The sequence below is a fragment of the Mustela nivalis genome (assembly GCF_964662115.1).
Source record: "Mustela nivalis genome assembly, chromosome: 10".
In the NCBI taxonomy this organism is placed as follows: Eukaryota; Metazoa; Chordata; class Mammalia; order Carnivora; family Mustelidae; genus Mustela; species Mustela nivalis.
In genome coordinates, this window is record NC_139029.1 from 38,317,902 (window position 1) to 38,337,809 (window position 19,908).

At 35.7% G+C, this 19,908-nt stretch overlaps 1 protein-coding gene across 1 annotated transcript in view; it reads right to left on the reverse strand.

Moving 5' to 3' along the window:
- FAF1 (Fas associated factor 1) overlaps positions 1 to 19,908 on the reverse strand; it is a 481,294-nt gene that overhangs the window by 99,981 nt on the left and 361,405 nt on the right. Inside the window, exons 14-15 of the mRNA XM_082688355.1 lie at positions 8,867 to 9,003; positions 4,317 to 4,405 (exon numbers count right to left, since the gene is read on the reverse strand). Of these exons, the coding sequence (XP_082544481.1) occupies positions 4,317 to 4,405; positions 8,867 to 9,003 (226 nt within the window). The remainder of the gene's footprint in view (positions 1 to 4,316; positions 4,406 to 8,866; positions 9,004 to 19,908) is intronic.

Consider the following 19,908-nt stretch of genomic DNA (forward strand, 5'->3'; position numbering starts at 1 on the left):
AAAGCAATGATTTCTGTACATTGACTTTGTATCCTGCCACATTACTGAATTGCTGTATGAGTTCTAGTAGTTTGGGGGTAGAGTCTTTGGGTTTTCCATATAAAGTATCATGTCATCTGCGAAGAGAGAGAGTTTGACTTCTTCATTGCCAATTTGGATACCTTTTATTTCTCTTTGTTGTCTGACTGCTGTTGCTAGGACTTCTAATACTATGTTGAATAAGAGTGGTCAGAGTGGGCATCCTTGTCATCTTCCTGATCTCAACAGGAAGGCTGTGAGCTTTTTCCCATTGAGGATGATATTTGCTGTGGGTTTTTCATAGATAGATTTTATGAAGTTCAGGAATGTTCCCTCTATCACTATACTTTGAAGCGTTTTAACCACCTTATACCAGTTAGAATGGCCAAAATAGCAAGACAGGAAACAATGTGTGTTGGAGAGGATGTGGAGAAAGGGGAGCCCTCTTACATACACTGTTGGCGGGAATGCAAGCTGGTGCAGCCACTTTGGAGAACAGTGTGGAGATTCCTTAAGAAATTAAAAATAGAGCTTCCCTATGGCTCTGCAATTGCACTACTGGGTATTTACCCCAAAGATACAGATGTAGTGAAAAGAAGGGTCATCTGTACCCCAATGTTTATAGCAGCAATGGCCATGGTCGCCAAACTGTGGAAAGAACCAAGATGCCCTTCAATGGATGAATGGATAAGGAAGATGTGGCCCATATACACTATGGAGTATTATGCCTCCATCAGAAAGGATGAATTCCCAACTTTTGTAGCAACATGGACGGGACTGGAAGAGATTATGCTGAGTGAAATAAGTCAAGCAGAGTCAATTATCATATGGTTTCACTTATTTGTGGAGCATAATAAATAACATGGAGGACATGGGGAGATGGAGAGGAGAAGGGAGTTGAGGGAAATTGGAAGGGGAGATGAACCATGAGAGACTGTGGACTCTGAAAAACAATCTGAGGGTTTTGAAGGGGTGGGGGGTTGGGAGGTTGGGAGAGCCAGGTGGTGGGTATTAGAGAGGGCACATATTGCCTGGAGCACTGGGTGTGGTGCATAAACAATGAATTCTGTTACACTGAAAATAAATAAATAAATAAATAAATAAATGAATAAATCAGAAAGAAAGAAAATCTGGAAAGAAGTAATCTTTGCACCTACAATACTGAGGATTCTAAATAAATTGCTGAATGGATGAACAAAGAAATGAATGGAATAATAAACAGATTAGGAATTAAGTATCATAAACTCTTATTAATCAGAGGTTTCTGGATTACTAGTCGCTAAAGAAAATAGGACATATAAAAATAACGAAATCTATTTACATGTTAGAAAGTATCTATTGTTTGAAACCAGGCTGTAAGCAAAAACAGATTCTAAATGTTCTAATTCTAAATAAATTCCAAATGAATCCAAACAGGCTACTATCATGTAGTGATCTTTGCCAATAAGTGACACTGTGGCTAAGTACCTCCGTCCCCAAGACTGAACACAGTGCTATATACTTGATAAAGGCTCAGTAAACACTTAAAAAACCAAATACCACTAATGAAAATGTCTGTGAATAAAGCTATAGGCAGTTCTAGCAAAATAAGAGGCTCTATAATGTTTACTCCCTGATTAGAAATAGAACAACTAGTGATATAAAGGTTAGTCCATTCTGTGCCGTTAAAGAATGATGCAGAGTATGAATAAGTCTGGGCTTGGTTTTATTTAATAAAAACACTGTATAGCATAGGTATCTCTAGTTGCACTAATACAATGGAATCATTGAAGAGATGGATGCAACTGAACCAAAGTTAAGTTTATATGAATTTGGGCCTAGGAAGTCATCCTCCAAACCTGTTCATGATTTTGATTTTCATTGCAAGCTTAAGATAAAGTGTTACTTGAAATTGTTTTGAAGAGTAAAGGCAAATTCACAATAATGAGGACAGCGCTTTTTGTCACATATGCAGCGGATACCACAACCATTATGTTTTACGCATAGTCCAAAACAAGTCTTTGAACCTAGAAAAGCTTTTCTTAGGAACTCTACTTATGAAAAGAATGATAACTTTCATGAAGACACTCTAAAAACAAAGAGAAATCCTTACCTCTTGCAGTTAAATTTCAATAAAAATTTCAATTAATGTGGAGCCTTGGATTTTTCCTGTAACCCTCATATTAAATTTTGTGCTCAGTATTAAAGGAATTAAAGTCAATTTCTTTACCAATGAATTATAAGGAACACAAATTAAGATGAAAGAATGAACTGGGAATATGCATGCAAATATTGTGCATTCATATTATTATACAGCATAATCTGTAAATCTAGTACTAATGAGACTCAAGATTTAAATGGCTGAAGAATGTGTTTAGTGAATTATTGTCAATCAATGCCTCTATTCCAGGATAAACATAATCTTGAAAGGCAACACACCTATTATTACAAATTCCTAAGTAAGTACAGTACTTCATTATTTCAAAATGTCATTATCAATTTATAGAGTAACAGACAAACATCTTTCCACCATATACCTGATTACCTTTTCTTTAGAGTAAATGAAACACTGACTATTAAGGAAAATTACAAACATCATTTTTCCAGCAATAAAAGAAACCTAATGTGTGTAAAACTCTAAACTAATTACAGCACTCTAAATTTTCATATTTGTTAGTATGGACACATCAGGTTTTATACCACTGCAATCAAGAATTATTCTTTTTTCAAGTAACATTATTTCATGCGAATTCTTCTATATACTAATTTATTCAATCATTTAATAAACATTCACTGAGTACCTACTTTGTCCTAGGTACACTGTTAGGGGATACAGTTATAAATGTGAGTATGATACAACTCTGGCTCTTAAACTCACAGTCTAACAGAAGAAGGAGACAAGAAAATAAGGTAAAATATAATAGTTCTACCTTATATTAAAATTGTCTACATGTTTCCCACTTGCAATAGCTAATGAATATTATAATGAAAACACTCACTATAGCTGGAAGGTTTTCTTCATTGTTCAGAAATCAAACTCTCCCTACTTGTCTATGAAAAATTTTTTTCAATTAAAAGTATTAAGAAGGACAACTTAAGAAATACCTGTGTACTGAGCATCTCAAATTAACAAATGCTAACATGTGTTTCATATTTTACCTTCAGGCTATTTTCTAAATATAGAAATTTTTTGACTGATAAGGCACTAATAATTACTTAAGATTATTATAGGTCCCACTAGTCGTGTGATCATGGGTAAATTAACTTAACCCTTTTGATTCTCAGTTTTCTCACCTGAAAAGTGGAGATTAATAGTACCAATCTGTGCTAGACTATGGATTGCCCCTCAGTATTCTTGCTCCATCTAGTTTTTTGCCCAGGGAGGTTCTCTCGCCTTTCAGCTTCTGGTTGGGTTAGGTAAGTAGTATTAGCAGAAGATCAGAGTATGGAAAGAAAGTAAAGCTATTTTCTGGTTTCCTCCCTAACAGGTCACCAAGTGCTGGGTATATCCCTCTATCAGATACAGTCCTCTTGATAGGAGAGGACTTTAGGCCTACATGTGGTAATGGTTCCCTTTAGCCCTCAAGTTGGTACTATTCATTGGTGACTTCCATAAACCCTGCCCTTACCTTTAAAAACAGTTCTCTTATTAAACTGTTCTCAAATAACCCAGTTTGAAAGTGCCATGTGTTTTCTGCCAGAACTCTGTGTGACTCATAAACAACCTCAGGCATTGTTTTGTGATTACATGAGATACTATATGTAAAGTGCTTAGCTCAGTGCTTAGCAGATTATAAATATTCAGTAAATGATGACTACTATTGTCATGATCAATATTGCTGTTATTATTTTACTTCAGTAACCATACTCATACCATCTATACCAACCAAATTTATTCAGGAGACAGAAATTCAGAATTCTGGAGATCTTTTACTAATTCTTGCAGTGCTTCAAAAATGTAAATTGTGTTTATTTCTAATCAACCTCAATATTTAAAAAAGAGTAAGAGGATGCACAGCATCTCCTAGACTGCCGTTTCTTTTGTAAATATGCTTCAGAATTCATTTCCTACAAATTGACCTTCTGCCACCACTCCAAATCTAGCAAGTATAAATGGCCATAAAGTTAAATAAATTGTTGGGTCTTGGGGTCATGAAAAGAATGGACTGAATGATAATCTCAAAGCATAAAAGTCCTTGGTTAATCTGGAAATGCATCTTCATCATCCTTATATATCATCATGACATAGGCAAGCATCTCCATTTGACAAATTATTTCATCAAAATCCTATTAAAGGTCTACTTAACCTTTCATCTTACCTCATCCTTTATATCTTCCTGTTGTTGGGCAGTGAAGATCTCCATTGCAGCCATGAGTCTCATCATTAACTCATCCACTGTTGTGTTACCTAGCAACACATAGAGATTGCCAAACTTTACATTGGTAAAGTTATTATAAAATGGAAAGTCATTCTAGAATTAATCATAAGGAACAACTACAGTCTAATAAAAATGACAGACTACTACACTAATATCTAGTTAAAATACTTTCATTTTTCATTGAAAAGTTTCGTATGTTCACTGTGAAAGAGTAAAGCAGTATACAGGCAGTTGAAATTTCAAATACAGTAGATTTGAAGGAACCATCTGTTAATAAGAGTTCCAGCTCTATGAAAAAGAATATTCGAGAAATGAGAATCAAAAGTTCTTTAAAGTTATAGAAACATATCTACTTAAAAATATTAGCAACAACTACCATTTGTTTATATGCCAGTAATTAGGCTTAGCATTTTATATATATTATCCCACTTAATCCATGCAACAATTCTTTGACAGTATCATTAGGATTTTGACTTTAGAGAAGGAAAATGAGGCTTTGAGAGTTGGAGTAGCGTGTGCAATCAAGGTCAGGCTGATTAAATGGTGGGATGAGAATTTGAAACCAAGTGAGTCTAACTTATTAAAAGTCTGTTCTCTTTGCCACCTCAATACACTATTTAGAACAATCTCCTATCATTAAAAATTCTTTGGTGAAGCAGATAGTAATTCATTTTCTGAAAAAAAACTGAGTTCTTTTTTTTGCCCAGTTGGTATTTTTCTCTTTCAGCTGCTTTCAAATGACTATACTATAAACTTTATGAGTATTTATTTAAGTTTTAATTTTAGTTCCAGTTAGTTACCATACAATGTTATATTAGTTTTATGGGAGTATTAAAATGTTTGACTTCCTTTAACACTATTTTATTCCCTGTCCAAGGCCATAACAAACATATAGCAGAAATATGCCATTTCCTGAGAGCACTCTCCTATTGCTTGCTTTGGATACATCTACAACAGAGACATCTATAGAGATATATAAAGGTATAGTAATTCTTCTCTTCTTTCAAAACTACAAAGAACCTATCTTTCTCCAGGTCCAGAGGTTTTTCTGTCCCTTTAATGAAATAGGTCAACAAGTAGCAAGCATCCTTGTTGGTGTTATTCTGGAGTATGACTAACATGGTCTCCCCCCCTGCCCCGCCTTTTTTAAGAAGATTTCATTTATTTATTTGACAGAGAGAGACACAGAGAGAGAGGGAACACAAGCAGGAAGAGTGGGAGGGGGAATAACAGGCTTCCTGCTGAGCAGGGAGCCCAATGTGGGGCTTGATTCCAGGAGCCTGGGATCATGACCATAGTCGAAGGCAGACACTTAACAAACTGAGCACCTAGGTGCCCCTAGCATGGTCTTTCAGTGGTCTGTTTCTCAACTTTTCTTTTGACCATTGGCAGCATGTTAGGGAGCATGTGTGGTCCTCAACAAAGAAAATTTAGTCACATCAGTACCAGTCTCTCAATACATGAGCTAGAGAACAAATATTACCTTGGTGTGATATCATGGTACTGAGAAAGCACCACTGGTTTTGTAGTCATAGTTCTAATTCTAGATCTGCCACTTATAAACTATATGATCTAGTACCTAGAAACTGCCTAACATGTGACAAGGGCTTAATAGAGATCCACTTAGTAAATGAATAAATAAGTGAGTGAGTGACTGACTACAGCTCCTTAAAAATCAATTCCCTTATCAGTAAAATGAAGATAATGCTACCCCTGTATATAGTACACATAAGCAGTGGTAGTTATTGTGAATAGATATAACAAATGCAAAAAGCTTAGGGGTACCTTCAACGTAGATTTGGATACTGGGCAAATCTTTGAGTTTCCCTTTCTTATTTGCAAACTGTAGTGACTAACACTCAGAGTATGGGATATGAATTCCTTATGGAGGGTACTAGAAATGTGGTTACATACTGGCCATTCGTTTTCAGGCTTAAGCCACTGCTTATCAATTATGCTTCAGTGCTAACAGTAAGGACTCACTACCAAACTGGACAAGACAGAGAAAAGGTACCAGTTAATACAGTTCCAGACAAGTTTTTTCTTTATAACCTACTGTAGTGGTTTTCAAACTTCTGTTTTCAAAACTTGATTACACTGTTAACAACTACTGAGATTCTCAAATAAGTTTTATGTGGGTTATTGTTATCAACATTTATTGTGTTAGAAATTGAAGCTGAAATACTTAAAACATATTTATCAGTTCATTAAAAGTAACAATAAACCCATTACATGTTGATATAAATACCAGATTTTTATGAAAAATGGTTCTATGTTCCAAAGGAAAAAGTTTAGTGAGAAGAACAGTATTGTTTTAACATTTTTGCAAATGTTTTTAATGTCTGGCTTAATAGAACATAACCGGATTCTCAAATCTACTTCTATATTAAACCAATTACATTATGTTGTTTTATGTTTTAGTTGAAATTTATGAAGGAAATCTGGCCTCACATAGATATACAGTTGAAAATGGGAGGAGTATTTTTATTTATTTATTTGTTTGTTTTAAGATTTTATTTATTTGAGAGAGAGAGAGAGAGAGAGAGAGAAAGAGGTCACCGGGAGAAACAGACTTCTGCTGAGCAGGGAGCCTGATGTGGGACTCAATCCCAGGACTCCAGGATCATGACCTGAGCCAAAGGCAGTTGCCTACCTGAGTCACCCAAGCACCCGGAGGAGTATTTTAATAAATAATTGTAAATAGTCTTTGATATACCCAAACTGACAAGAGGAGATTTCTTCAAGCATGTGAGAAATTTGAAACCATTAATGAACTTCTTATACTTTGTTGTATTAAGATCCACTGACCTATCTCGCTCTTTGAATGGATCTTCTACCTATGTGTGATTTTAAAACATCATGCCCTGGTCATGTGCAAAATACTGGTTTACTGACTTATGCATTTATCTTTAATGTTATATGAGCTGATGTCATCAGAAAATTATTTAAGCTGTCAATCCCATCGTGGAGGATATAACATTTTGCTTAAAAGCAAATTTTATCCTCAGCAAAAAATACTGTCAGTTCACTTTTCTTGAAGTGATAGATTCACTTTGTTCATTCTAGAGAAAAGGTTCACCAAATACCCAGGCTATCTAAGTATAGTTTGTTCATCAGTTATTTCCAAGTAAAAATGATGTTCTATAAGAAAAAAATGACTAGTAGTTCAGCTCAAGCAACCACACAAGTGCTCTTCTTTGAGACTACCTTTGTACTCTGAAATGCAACAGAAATACATTTTCTATACCTCTAGTTGTATCACACAAACTATAAAAAGGGTTAAAATTTAAAAGTTTTTTAATTGCACATAAGGGAGGTAAAGAATATGACTACTAGTATAGTTTTGGTCATGACCTTGGTTTTGTGTGAAAGTGCCAGCAGTTTTACACAACACTGATTTTGTGTGCCACCAGTGCAAATGTCAACACAATGAAAAAAAAAGGCAAAAAGGAAATGTCTTTTTACTCTAATGAAAATAATTTGACCTCATAGATCCACTGAAAGGATCTAGAGGACCTCCAGAACCACGGACCATATTTTAAGAACCACTATCATAATACTGCCTCTGACAGGGAAAACAGGAATGAAATATTATTTTCATTATCCATTTACAGTATGCAATTCATTACCCCCACAGATCTTCTTTAGCCTTGTTTATGAAACTCAATGGTCTAGTTACAGAGCAAACATAAAATACCAGAGTTTTGAGTTTTAAAGGCACCAGAATTTACATCACATAACCCATCATATTATCTGTTATAGAACTTCTGACTTAAATAGGGGTAAAAATAAAGTATCTCAAACACAAGATTTAGTTGGGGCCACTCAAACTTTTCCCCTGGGGCATAAAAAAGATACACTGTTTTCAATTTAAGCTGGGATATAAATAAGGTAATATTTTATAATAATCCTTGGGGTTTCTAAGTAACAGTAAAAAAAAATCATTCACTTTTTTTTTGGTAGAGAATATGCAATGCGATTAAATTCATAGGCATCCTATAGCGTCAAGCCTTAGCGCTGAATCCTAGAAACAGATTCATACAATTAAGGGGAAACAACTATCACTGTGTGAACAATTAATTTGCCATATACAGTCACTGGCTTTTCTAGATAACTAAAGCATTTCTTTCAACTAATCAACATTACAGCAAGAAATCAATACATGTATAAGAAATGTTATATTTGACAACCGACTATGACTTGACTGTTAGTTTAGAGAACTTAGCAATTATGAACATTTAACATGATTATGCTGGGTCCAAAGGGTTGTGCAACTTTATTAAGAAATTTCTGTTAGATTTTCATGCAGCATATTTCATTTTTCATAGATCTTATACTTTTTGAAGATGTTCTTCTTTAGGATATTCTATGTTTGAGAATACAAAGATGTTCACCCATACAGAGAATTATAGTCAACTTTGATGGTAAATATTATAAGGTTATCACATACACAAGAAGATACTCTACTCCCCTTGTGACATGTACTTTACCTTGTATCACATTTAACACTTCATTAGATGATCGCTTTCCCATAATAATCAGAAAAAGTGGAAACTGATCTGTTTTTTGAGTCCGAATGGTTTGTGCAACAACACTGCCAAAATGTCTATTGCACATTGTCAGAAATCTAAAATGAGACAAAAGCCAAAGTAAATATCATTTCAGACTTTAATAAATTTACTAATATCCTAATAAAAAACTCACTAGGTACTTTACTAATTATGTTAGTAATAATTAGATAGACTGTCTGATATCAATATATAAAAGCTTGCTATACTGAGTTTTCAACTACATCTTAAATGATATAGAAATGACTATCATATAGAAAAGCAGGAAGCACACCCTAAATGCTGTCTGGGGCTGACAGCACAGGATTCTTAGTCTTAAACACTGAGAACTATACTGACCTGGACTATGAGAAAAACAAACAAACTGAATTTTAAGAGGAAAAAATTTCTTATATAGGACAAATATTGTATGATACAAAGTTAAATTAGACTAGTATCATAGTCTAAACAGAATTTAGCAACATTTTCACAAGTCTTTAGAATCAAGAATTGTACTTTAGAATTGTGTTTTCTCCAGTAGTAGCAGGTCTTCTGGTTTCATACTTACCATGGGATAAAAATAATAATTCTAAGCTTTTGACCAAAAAAAGCCCAGAGATATTAGCATACTGAAGTCTAGCATTAGTATTCTTAACACGATCTGGAATAAATGAAAAAACTGATAAAGCTTTTCTCTTCTATTAGAGGACTGTTTGAAATTAGCATTTCTTTCAAGAGAAAAGGGTAGCTTATGATATGTTTTCAGATCTGATGGTAAAAAGTAAATGTCATAATAATAATGAATTATGAAAGACCAAATGCAAATATAGAATGCTTTAATAAGATCCAATTTAATAAAGTCTGTAAAAATAATGGACTTTTAATAACACAGGTCACAAAAGGCAAAACAGTGGAAATTCTGGGGACTAGCCACTGGTACTGGCTTATTAATTCTTAATTATGTTCATGAAAGGCAACTTAAATCGTGTGTTTTCTTATGCCTTATGATAATATTTTAGGTAACAACTACTCTGAAATGTATGTTCTAGCTGATGAGCAAAATCCTGTTGTCACATGCATTAGAAGGTAAATCTATTTGAAAAGACAAACGGCATTAAAATGTCATGTGCTCAGATTCATTTGATAACCAAATTCAAAACAGAATCAAACCTCTTAATTTTTAAGCCAACATATCTCTTGTCTATAGAAATTCATTCTAGAAATTTAGGCTGAATCCTCCACAAAACCTGTGCTGTGACTATATACAGTAGACCATGTTAAGGGCCACTAGATCTGTCAGCAAGAGTGTCAAGACAAGTTAGCACCACCGCAATAAGTTCATTGGGAGGCAGTTTCATATTTACATTTAGAGCAGCAATAACCAGACCTCATGGCAATTTGAAAGGACATTGCCCTAAGAAATCCATTGTTGGCCATGAAATATCAGTGCTCCCGTGAAAATTCAGATCTTCACATTCCAGAACTATTACACGGTAAAAGGTGCTCAAGCAGCCTAAGCCTCTGGTACCAAATTTCACATCCATATAGCTTTAATTCATCAAAGAGATGTGTAGATCAGGACACTAGAAAGTTAGGATCTCATTTTTCTTCCTGCTCTTACGAAAATATTTGAAGTCAATCTTGATCCTGATTTGATCACTATCAACCTCTGAATTTAAAGAGGTAAAAAACAGTTGGAATGTCATTCCATACCAAAGGGAGAAAATAAGTCCTTGTTGATTTCACACCAATGGATTAAGTGGCTATCACAGAGTAGACACCCATCATAGCACTAGCCTCACAAATGATATTAAATACTACCTAAACAGGATATACCCAAAAAAGGAAAGGAGGAAAGAAGCCAGGAAGGAAGAAAGGAGAGAAAAGGAAAGAAAGAGAAGATAGACAGGCAGGCAGGCAGATTGGCTAGCTTAGTGGTTTAAAGAATTCAATTTCAATAGAATTTTGCCTATTTGAAATTGTCTTTTTATGAAAATGAGCTAGAAGGGAAAATAATTATGAAAATATAGGTATCTTATGGGTTTGAATTAATATACAACACAAATTACAAAACTTCACAAAACATATTCAAGACAGATATAGCCTTTAAAGGCACATTAGCTGTTCAATTAACTATAAAAAACAACAAAGTGATCAGTTTTTTACCAGGTATTGGCAAATCATTCTAATGTTTTAGAAGTAGTTGAGAAATATACAGGGATCCCACAGCCAGCTGATGCTGTCTAGTGGCCTTAACCAATAATTTGTTCTAATCAAAGAGAGACTTTGTTAAAATTTTAATGAATCTAATTAACTTCCTAAGATCTAAATCATGTTTACTTTCAGATTTTCAAATTACAATCCCTCAGAGCCTGGGCCAATGGACAGCCCCAAATTACAAAATTCCTACTAATCAGTTCCTTCCAATACAATTTACAAGAACTTCACAACACAGATATCAAATCTTTCTCATGGCTGGAGGACTCTGCTTCTTCCTCTCAACATCATTCAGAACACAAAGTTACCATTCACAGAACACTACCAACTGCAAAAATTCAGTTCAAAACATTAGCACAAAAACAGGGGAAAAACAAATTGTTTCAAGAGAAAAAATGTGGTTCTCATAACTGCGGCATTTTTTTCCTTTTTAAGAGAGAAAAGTGTACTGGTGCATCTATTGGAGCACCAAACTTGTCAGCCTAACTTATAATGGTGTTCATGAGAGTCAGTTGTCTTGAAGGGATAAATGGTTTCTACAGCAACTAGATTCCTGAAATCTCAAAACCAAAAGAGGAAGCAATGGCAACTGTTCTGTGTCAAGGAGAAAGGCTTTGTTTTTTAATTTTAAAGGACTTAAATAAATGAAACAACCTACTCATCATATACCTTTTGCCAAATCAACCCCCAAAACCAAAAGCTAAAATGATAAATTTGAAAAGACAAAGAACAAATGCCCTCACTAAGAGGGTAAAATGAAGGCAGGAGGAAAGGGGGTAGAGAGGAAGGGGAAGAAGAATGAAGGTTGAGAAAATGAATGCAAAGAAAAATGGTTAATAACAAACCAGGTATAATAAAGCAAGTCATTGGTCCCTGGGGACTGGGTGGTGGTAGTGATGGTAGTGGTCTTAGTGAATGAAAGTCTCAAACTTCTGCCTTGCTGAAGAAACAAAATATAATTAGTAGCTCATATTCACTAGTTCTTGTTATTAGAAATCTAAAATTAGAAAGATACAATCATCTTTTAATCTTAAATTTGGGGAGGAAAAATAAGCAGAACATCTAACGGCTAGCATGTATTAATCATTAGTAAAATTTCAGTCTCTGAAGCATAGATCTTTTCTATCTTGCTAATGAAAACCAGGATTACTAATAAGTCAGATATGGGAAAACGTAATCTCATTTTAATTCAAAACAGGACATAGTTTAGTTTCTTTCAAAGTCATAATTAAACAAGTCACTGACTTTGACTAAGTTACACTCCAACATAAAATATATACTAAAAGAAACAGCAAATTAGGAGGAGAGTAGCGAAATTCTGCAAACATTCACTACCTGCAATATACCAAGTAATGTAAAAGGAAACACATCTGATAAAAAATGGAAGCTGAAAACTTGCTAATGACTCTGTGTGAGGTTTCCTGATTATAACTTTTCAATATGACCTCCAGAGGACCCTTAGATGTAAAATGGGCATAACACTTACTTTTAAAACACGTATTCTTGGGGTTGGGAGAAGGGGGGTGGGGTTATAGACATTGGGGAGGGTATGTGCTATGGTGAGTGCTGTGAAGCATGTAAACCTGGCGATTCACAGACCTGTACCCCGGGGGATAAAAATATATTATATGTTTATAAAAAATAAAAAATTTAAAAATTTAAAAAGAATTTTAAAAAAATTAAAAAAAAAACACGTATTTTTGTAAGATACAAAAAATTTACTCAGAATTATGCTCAAAATATGGTATGCCCTTAACATTGGTAGCTATTTTATTATTAACTGCATAATGGTATTTAACATTTTTATCACAACTACTTTTAGGATGAAAATGACAGCTTAAATCTATGGGCCAACACTGAAAGATACTTTGCATAATAACTGTTCACTAAAAAGAATAATCACTGGTTTTATTTTCATTTAGAGAATGAAAGGGTAAGTATTAATATTTGGAAAATAAGAAAATACATGATGCTGCAGCTGTGTGACACTACAAAACTTTACATGTCTGAAAGTGTGCATTATAGGCACAATACAGTTAAAAGGCTAAATGCAATCAGAATCTGCTTTTCGAAACTTACTCATCTTTAATGAAAGAAAAATGAAATAAAAAAGTGGATACAGAACTAAAATAACTATTTTTTAGGTACTCTACACAGTCAGAGAAACTTCTCTAGTAACGAACTATAGAAATGATCCCTGAAAGTATAGTCTTTAAAATAACTATTTTTTAATTAAGAAGGCTCTTTCCTTTAAAACAGACCAAACTTGTAGTTTTTGCTATAGTAATAATCCTTGTTATTCATTCATTCATGTGTTGAGGGTTTTATTTTTTTCTTCATCATCAGTAGAAAAACCAGATGTAAGATACAGAAATGACCCTAGAGATCCTCTGCCTATTTGGCCAATACACAATTCTCTTTTCTTCCCCTTTTCCCTTTAATAGGAAAATTAAAGCCAAGGTTCTTTAATATATGAAGTGAGAGTTACCAAGTTAATAGCACTGCCAAGCATACCAAAATCAGGTAAGCCAAAGAGTTTTGTCTCCTACCACATCATTTCTGCGAGATGCAATGCCTATCCAATTGCTCATTTCTGGAGTTCCCAATGGGAATGACCTTCAGCATCCCTAGCACATACCCCTTTGTCCTTTGAGGGTGGCTTTGATTTTTGGAAATAGTCTTACACCTGGTTCAAACTGAGTTAGGCAAACAAGGTACATGACTAAATTGGGAGACACTGACTATGTAGTCAGTGATCTTCAAACTTTAAAGGCTTAGGAAGTGGGGCGCCTGGGTGGCTCAGTGGGTTAATGCCTCTGCCTTCGGCTCAGGTCATGATCTCAGGGTCCTGGGATCGAGCCCCACATCGGGCTCTCTGCTCAGCAGTGAGCCTGCTTCCCCTTCTCTCTGCCTGCCTCTCTGTCTGCTTGTGATCTCTCTCTCTCTCTCTTTCTGTGAAATAAATAAATAAATAAATAATCTTTAAAGGCTTAGGAATTACCTAGGTAGTTAAAAAAATTTTTTCCCCAGGATTAATTAATTAATTTATTTTGAGAGAGAGCATGCCAATGCATGAGTGGGAAGGGCAGAGGGACAGAGAGACAGAATCTGAAACAGACTCCACACTGAGTGCAGAGCCCAACATGGGGCTCTATCTCATGACCCTGAGATCATGAGCTGAATCAAAACCAACAGTAGGCTGCTTAACCCAATGCACCATCCAGGTGACCCTAGGGAGTTTATTCTAAAAGGAAAGTTCCTCCGCCCCATCCCTCAAAGATTCTGATGCAGAAGATCCAGGGAAAGGCCCAGGAAACTAACTGCCTGTTTTAATAAGCTGCCAACCTACCCACATGATTTTGATGTAAGTGATTAATGGACCACACTGAGAAACACTGTTTTCAGGACACAGGACTGCTTTCCTTGTAAGGCTTTAAGCTATCTCAATGCAGTTCTTTAAGAAGTTGTCCCCAAAATGTTTTGGGCAATGGCAGCTTCAGTGGAGCATGAAGCTAGTCTCCTGAGGTGATAACCACAGTGAAGATGTTAATTCTCACTTGCTTCATTTGTGTAGGTGAGCTGCAATATCTCTGTGAGACAAATAAAAATATACCTCTAAAGCCTGTGAGCTATAGTTGATAGAGGAAAGCAGAGCAGGAAAGGGGAGGCTGCAACATAAAATAGGGACCATCTCACTGAAGAGTTGGTATTTGGTTAAAGACTCAAAAGCGGTGGAGGAAGTGAAACACAAATCTCTAGGAAGCAAATTCCAGGCAGAAAGAACAGCAAATACCAAAACCTTGAAGCTGGAGAGTATCTGGTGTATTTTAAAGGTAAGAAGGAGGTTACCACAGCTAGAACAGAGTGAAGCATAAAAGATAAAGCTGATAATTTTGACTATCTCTATAAGGTAAAAAACAGCTTAACAAGGCCAAAGAATAAAAGATAAATGGTAAAAATTCTGAATTTAAAAGCACAGACATCCAGATGGCCAACAGACACATGAAAAAGTGCTCCATATCACTCGGCATCAGGGAAATACAAATCAAAACCACAATAGATATCACCTCACACCAGTCAGAATGGCTAAAATCAACAAGTCAGGAAATGACAGATGCTGGCGAGGATGCGGAGAAAGGGGAACCCTCCTCCACTGTTGGTGGGAATGCAAGCTGGTGCAGCCACTCTGGAAAACAGCATGGAGGTTCCTCAAAATGTTGAAAATAGAACTGCCCTATGACCCAGCAATTGCACTATTGGGTATTTACCCTAAAGATACAAATGTAGTGATCCAAAGGGGCACGTGCACCCGAATGTTTATAGCAGCAATGTCCACAATAGCCAAACTGTGGAAAGAACCTAGATGTCCATCAACAGATGAATGGATCAAGAAGATGTGGTATATATACACAATGGAATACTATGCAGCCATCAAAAGAAATGAAATCTTGCCATTTGCGACAACATGGATGGAACTAGAGCGTATCATGCTTAGCGAAATAAGTCAAGCAGAGAAAGACAACTATCATATGATCTCCCTGATATGAGGAAGTGGTGATGCAACATGGGGGCTTAAGTGGGTAGGAGAAGAATAAATGAAACAAGATGGGATTGGGAGGGAGACAAACCATAAGTGACTCTTAATCTCACAAAACCAACTGAGGGTTGCTGGGGGGAGGGGGTTTGGGAGAAGGGGGTGGGATTATGGACATTGGGGAGGGTAAGTGCTTTGGTGAGTGCTGTGAAGTGTGTAAACCTGGTGATTCACAGATCTGTACCCCTGGGGATAAAAATATATGTTTATAAAAAATAAAAAATTTTTAAAAAAGCACAGAAAAAGGGTAAATTTTCCTAATAAATAGAAAACTATTATACAACAATAAGGAAAAGATCAACAAACATATATATGAAGACAGCTCCCAGAAATGGAAATAGTAGTGGCTCATAAATACGTGAAAAGATACTCAAAATAACTTATAATGAATTAACTTCTAATGCAAGCTACACTAAGAGGGCTCAGTCACTGGAGTGTGCAAACTCTTAATCTTGGGGTTGTGAGTTCCAGCCCCACAATGGGTGCAGAAATTGCTTAAATAAATAAATAAACTTAAAAAAGATAAAGCTATACTAAGAAACTATATTTTATCTGTCAAATTAATAAAGCAAGGCTATATGGAAATAGGCACTATTGTACACTGTTGGGAGTGAAATTGGTACTAACTCCCTTGTGGGCAATTTGTCAGTATCTATGAAAATTAACAGCACACACATAACCTTTTTTTCTCTCAAAATTTTAAAGAATATTTTATTTATTTATTTGAGAGAAACAGCACCCACAAGTAGGGGGAGCAGCAGAGGGAGAGAACCAGACTCCCTGCTGAGCAGGGAGCTGGCTGCAGGACTCAATACCAGGACCTGGGGATCATGATCTGAGGCGAAGATGCTTAATCAACTGAGCCACCCAGGTGCCCCTTTCTTCCAAGTTTTTATTTAAATTCCAGTTAACATACAGTGTAATACTGGTTTCAGGTATAGGATTTAATGATTCATTACTTACATACAACACCCAGGGCTTCCTCCTTAATGCCCATTATCCATTTAACCCATTCCTCATCAACCTCCTCTCTACCCACTCCTAGTTTGCTCTCTACAGTTAAGAGTCTGTTTTATGGTTTGCCTCTCTTTCTCCCCTGCTATATTCATCTGTTAAAGAATGCACACATACTCTTGGGCGCCTGGGTGGCTCAGTTGGTTGGACGACTGCCTTCAGCTCAGGTCATGATCCTGGAGTCCCGGGATCGAGTCCCACATCGGGCTCCCAGCTCCATGGGGAGTCTGCTTCTCCCTCTGACCTCCTTGCTCATGTTCTCTCTCACTGTCTCTCTCTCAAATAAATAAATAAAATCTTAAAAAAAAAAAAAAAGGAATGCACACATACTCTTAACCTAGCACTCTTAAATCTGGGAATTTAGTCTAGATATATCTTCATGTGGGAAATCATCTATGTATGCTGTTACTACTGAATTGTAATATCAGAACACTGGATGTCCATTTGTAGGATCTTATTAAATAAACTATAGTCTCTTACGTAATTTAAAGGGGTAATATTTAGCCACAAAACAGAAAGAGTTCTTTACAAACTGATATGGAATATCTTTAAAATATAATGTTAGTGGAAAAAGCAGGATATTGAATAGTTTTTACCATTTGTGTAAAACTGGGAAAAAGTAAGTATATATTAGCTTGTTTATACATAAAATAATCTCTGGATGGATAAGTAAGAAACTTAAAAAATGCTTCAGAGAAGGGTAACTTAGAGACAGGGGTAAGTATGAGACCTTTTTATGCCTTTTGAGTTTTGATTAATATGAATATATTAGCCAGTCATGAAATAAACAGCAAATTTGAAAGACAGTAAGTCCCTTACAAAAATAAAAAAAAATTGCATGGAATATCAATTCCATAAACTTTTTTAAAATTTAAATTCAATTAACATATGGCATATTATTAGTTTCAGAGGTAGAGTTCAGTGATTCATTAGTTGTATATAACACCCAGTGCTCATTATACCACCATGCCTTCTTTAATGCCCATCACCGAGTTACCCCAGTGCCCACACCCCGTTCCCCTCCAGCAACCCTCAGTTTGTTTCAGAGAGGGTCTTCCTCTCTGATTATGTCTTTATTTTTCCCTCCTTTTCCTATGCTCCTCTGTTTTGCTTCTTAAATTTCACATATGAGTGAAATCACATGATAATTGTCTTTCTCTGATTGGCTTATTCTGCTTAGCATAATTGCAAATGGCAAGATTTCTTTTTTTGAAGGCTGAGTAATATTCCATTGTGTATATACACCACATCTTCTTTATCCATTCATCTGTCAATAGACATCAGGACTCTTTTTCCATAGTTTGGCTATTGTGGACATTGCTGCTTAAAGATTGGGATGCAGATGCCTCTTCAGATCATGACATTTATGTCTTTTGGGTATATAGCTTGTAATGCAATTGCTGGGTCATAGTGTAGCTCTATTTTTAGCTTATTGAAGCTCCATACTGTTTTCCAGAGTGGCTGCACCAGCTTGCATTCCCACCAGCAGTTTAAGAGGGTTTCTCCACAGCCTCTCCAACATTTGTTGTTTCTTGTCGTGTCATTTTAGCCATTCTGACTGGTGTGAGGTGGCATCTCATTGCAGTTTTGATTTGTATTTCCCTGATGCTGAGTGATATTAAATAATTTTTTTCATGTGTTTATTGACCATTTGTAGGTCTCCTTCAGAGAAATATCTCTTCATGTCTTCTGCTCTTTTCTTGACTGGATTATTTGTTTCTTTGGGTATTGAGTTTGATAAGTTCTTTATAGATTTTAGATACTAAGCCTTTATCTAATAAAACATTTGCAAATACCTTCTCCCATTCTGTAGGTTGTCTTTTGGTTTTGCTGTTTCCTTTACTGTGCAAAAGCTTTTTATCTTGATGGAGTCCCAACAGCTCATTTTTGCCTTTTTTCTCTTGCCTTTGGAAATGTGTCTAGACAAAACCTGCTGCAGCCGAGGTCAAAGAGATTGCTGCCTGTGTTCTCTTCCAGGATTTTGATGGATTTTTGTCTCATATTTAGATGTGAGGATTTCTGTCTTTTATCCATTTTGAGTCTGTTTTTGTGTATGGTATGAGAAAATGGCCTAGTTTCATTCTTGTGCATGTGCCTGTCCAATTTTTCCCAATGCCATTTGTTGAAGACTGTCTTTTTTCCATTGAAGACTGTTATTTTTTTCCCTGCTTTGTTGAAGATTAGTTGACCACAGAGTTCAGGGTCCATTTATGAGTTCTCTATTCTGTTCCATTGATCTATGTACCTGTTTTTGTGCCAGTACTACACTGTCTTGATGATTATAGCTCTGTAATATACCTTGAAGTCTGGAACTGTGATGCCACCAGCTTGTTTTCTTTTTCAATCTCCCTTTGGCTCTTTAGGGTCTTTTCTGATTCCATACAAATTTTAAGATTATTTGCTCCAGCTCTCTGAAAAGTGTTGAAGGTATCTGGATAGGGGTTGCACTGAATGTATGGATTACTCTGGAAGCACAGACATTTTAACAATATTTGTTCTTCCAATCCAAGAGCATTGAACATCTTTTCATTTCTTTGTGACTTCCTCAATTTCTTTCATGAGTGTTCTACAGTTTTCAGAGTATTATCTCCTTGGTTAGGTTTATTCCTAGGTATCTGCTGGTTTTGGGTACAATTGTAAATGGGCTGGATTCCTTAATTTCTCTTTCTTCTGTCTTGTTAGTGTATAGAAATGCAACTCACTTCTGTGCACTGATTTTATATCCTGCCACTTTGCTGAATTCCTATATGAGTTCTAGCAATTCTGGGGAGGAGTCTTTTGGGTTTTCCACATAGAGTATTACAATTCCATAAACTTTTAACACAATGTTAATCACATTTGTCTATTTCTTATTGGCCTTTGTTCAAATAAATCTTTTCCTTTTTGTGGTAATCACTGTCTGAAGGAATACAATCTTTTAGCCTTCTACACAATAGTAATTGAACCGTCACCCTACTTAAGTGTTTGAATAGTATTCCAATGTATACATTGCTATATTCATAACTATTCACCCTACAGCTACACATTTTTTTCTAGTTTTTTATCATTATAAATAATACTGGAACAAATAACCAGAAGTATTTCCTTAAGATAAAAAGTCTGGCGGCGCCTGGGTGGCTCAGTGGGTTAAGCCTCTGCCTTTGGCCCAGGTCATGATCTC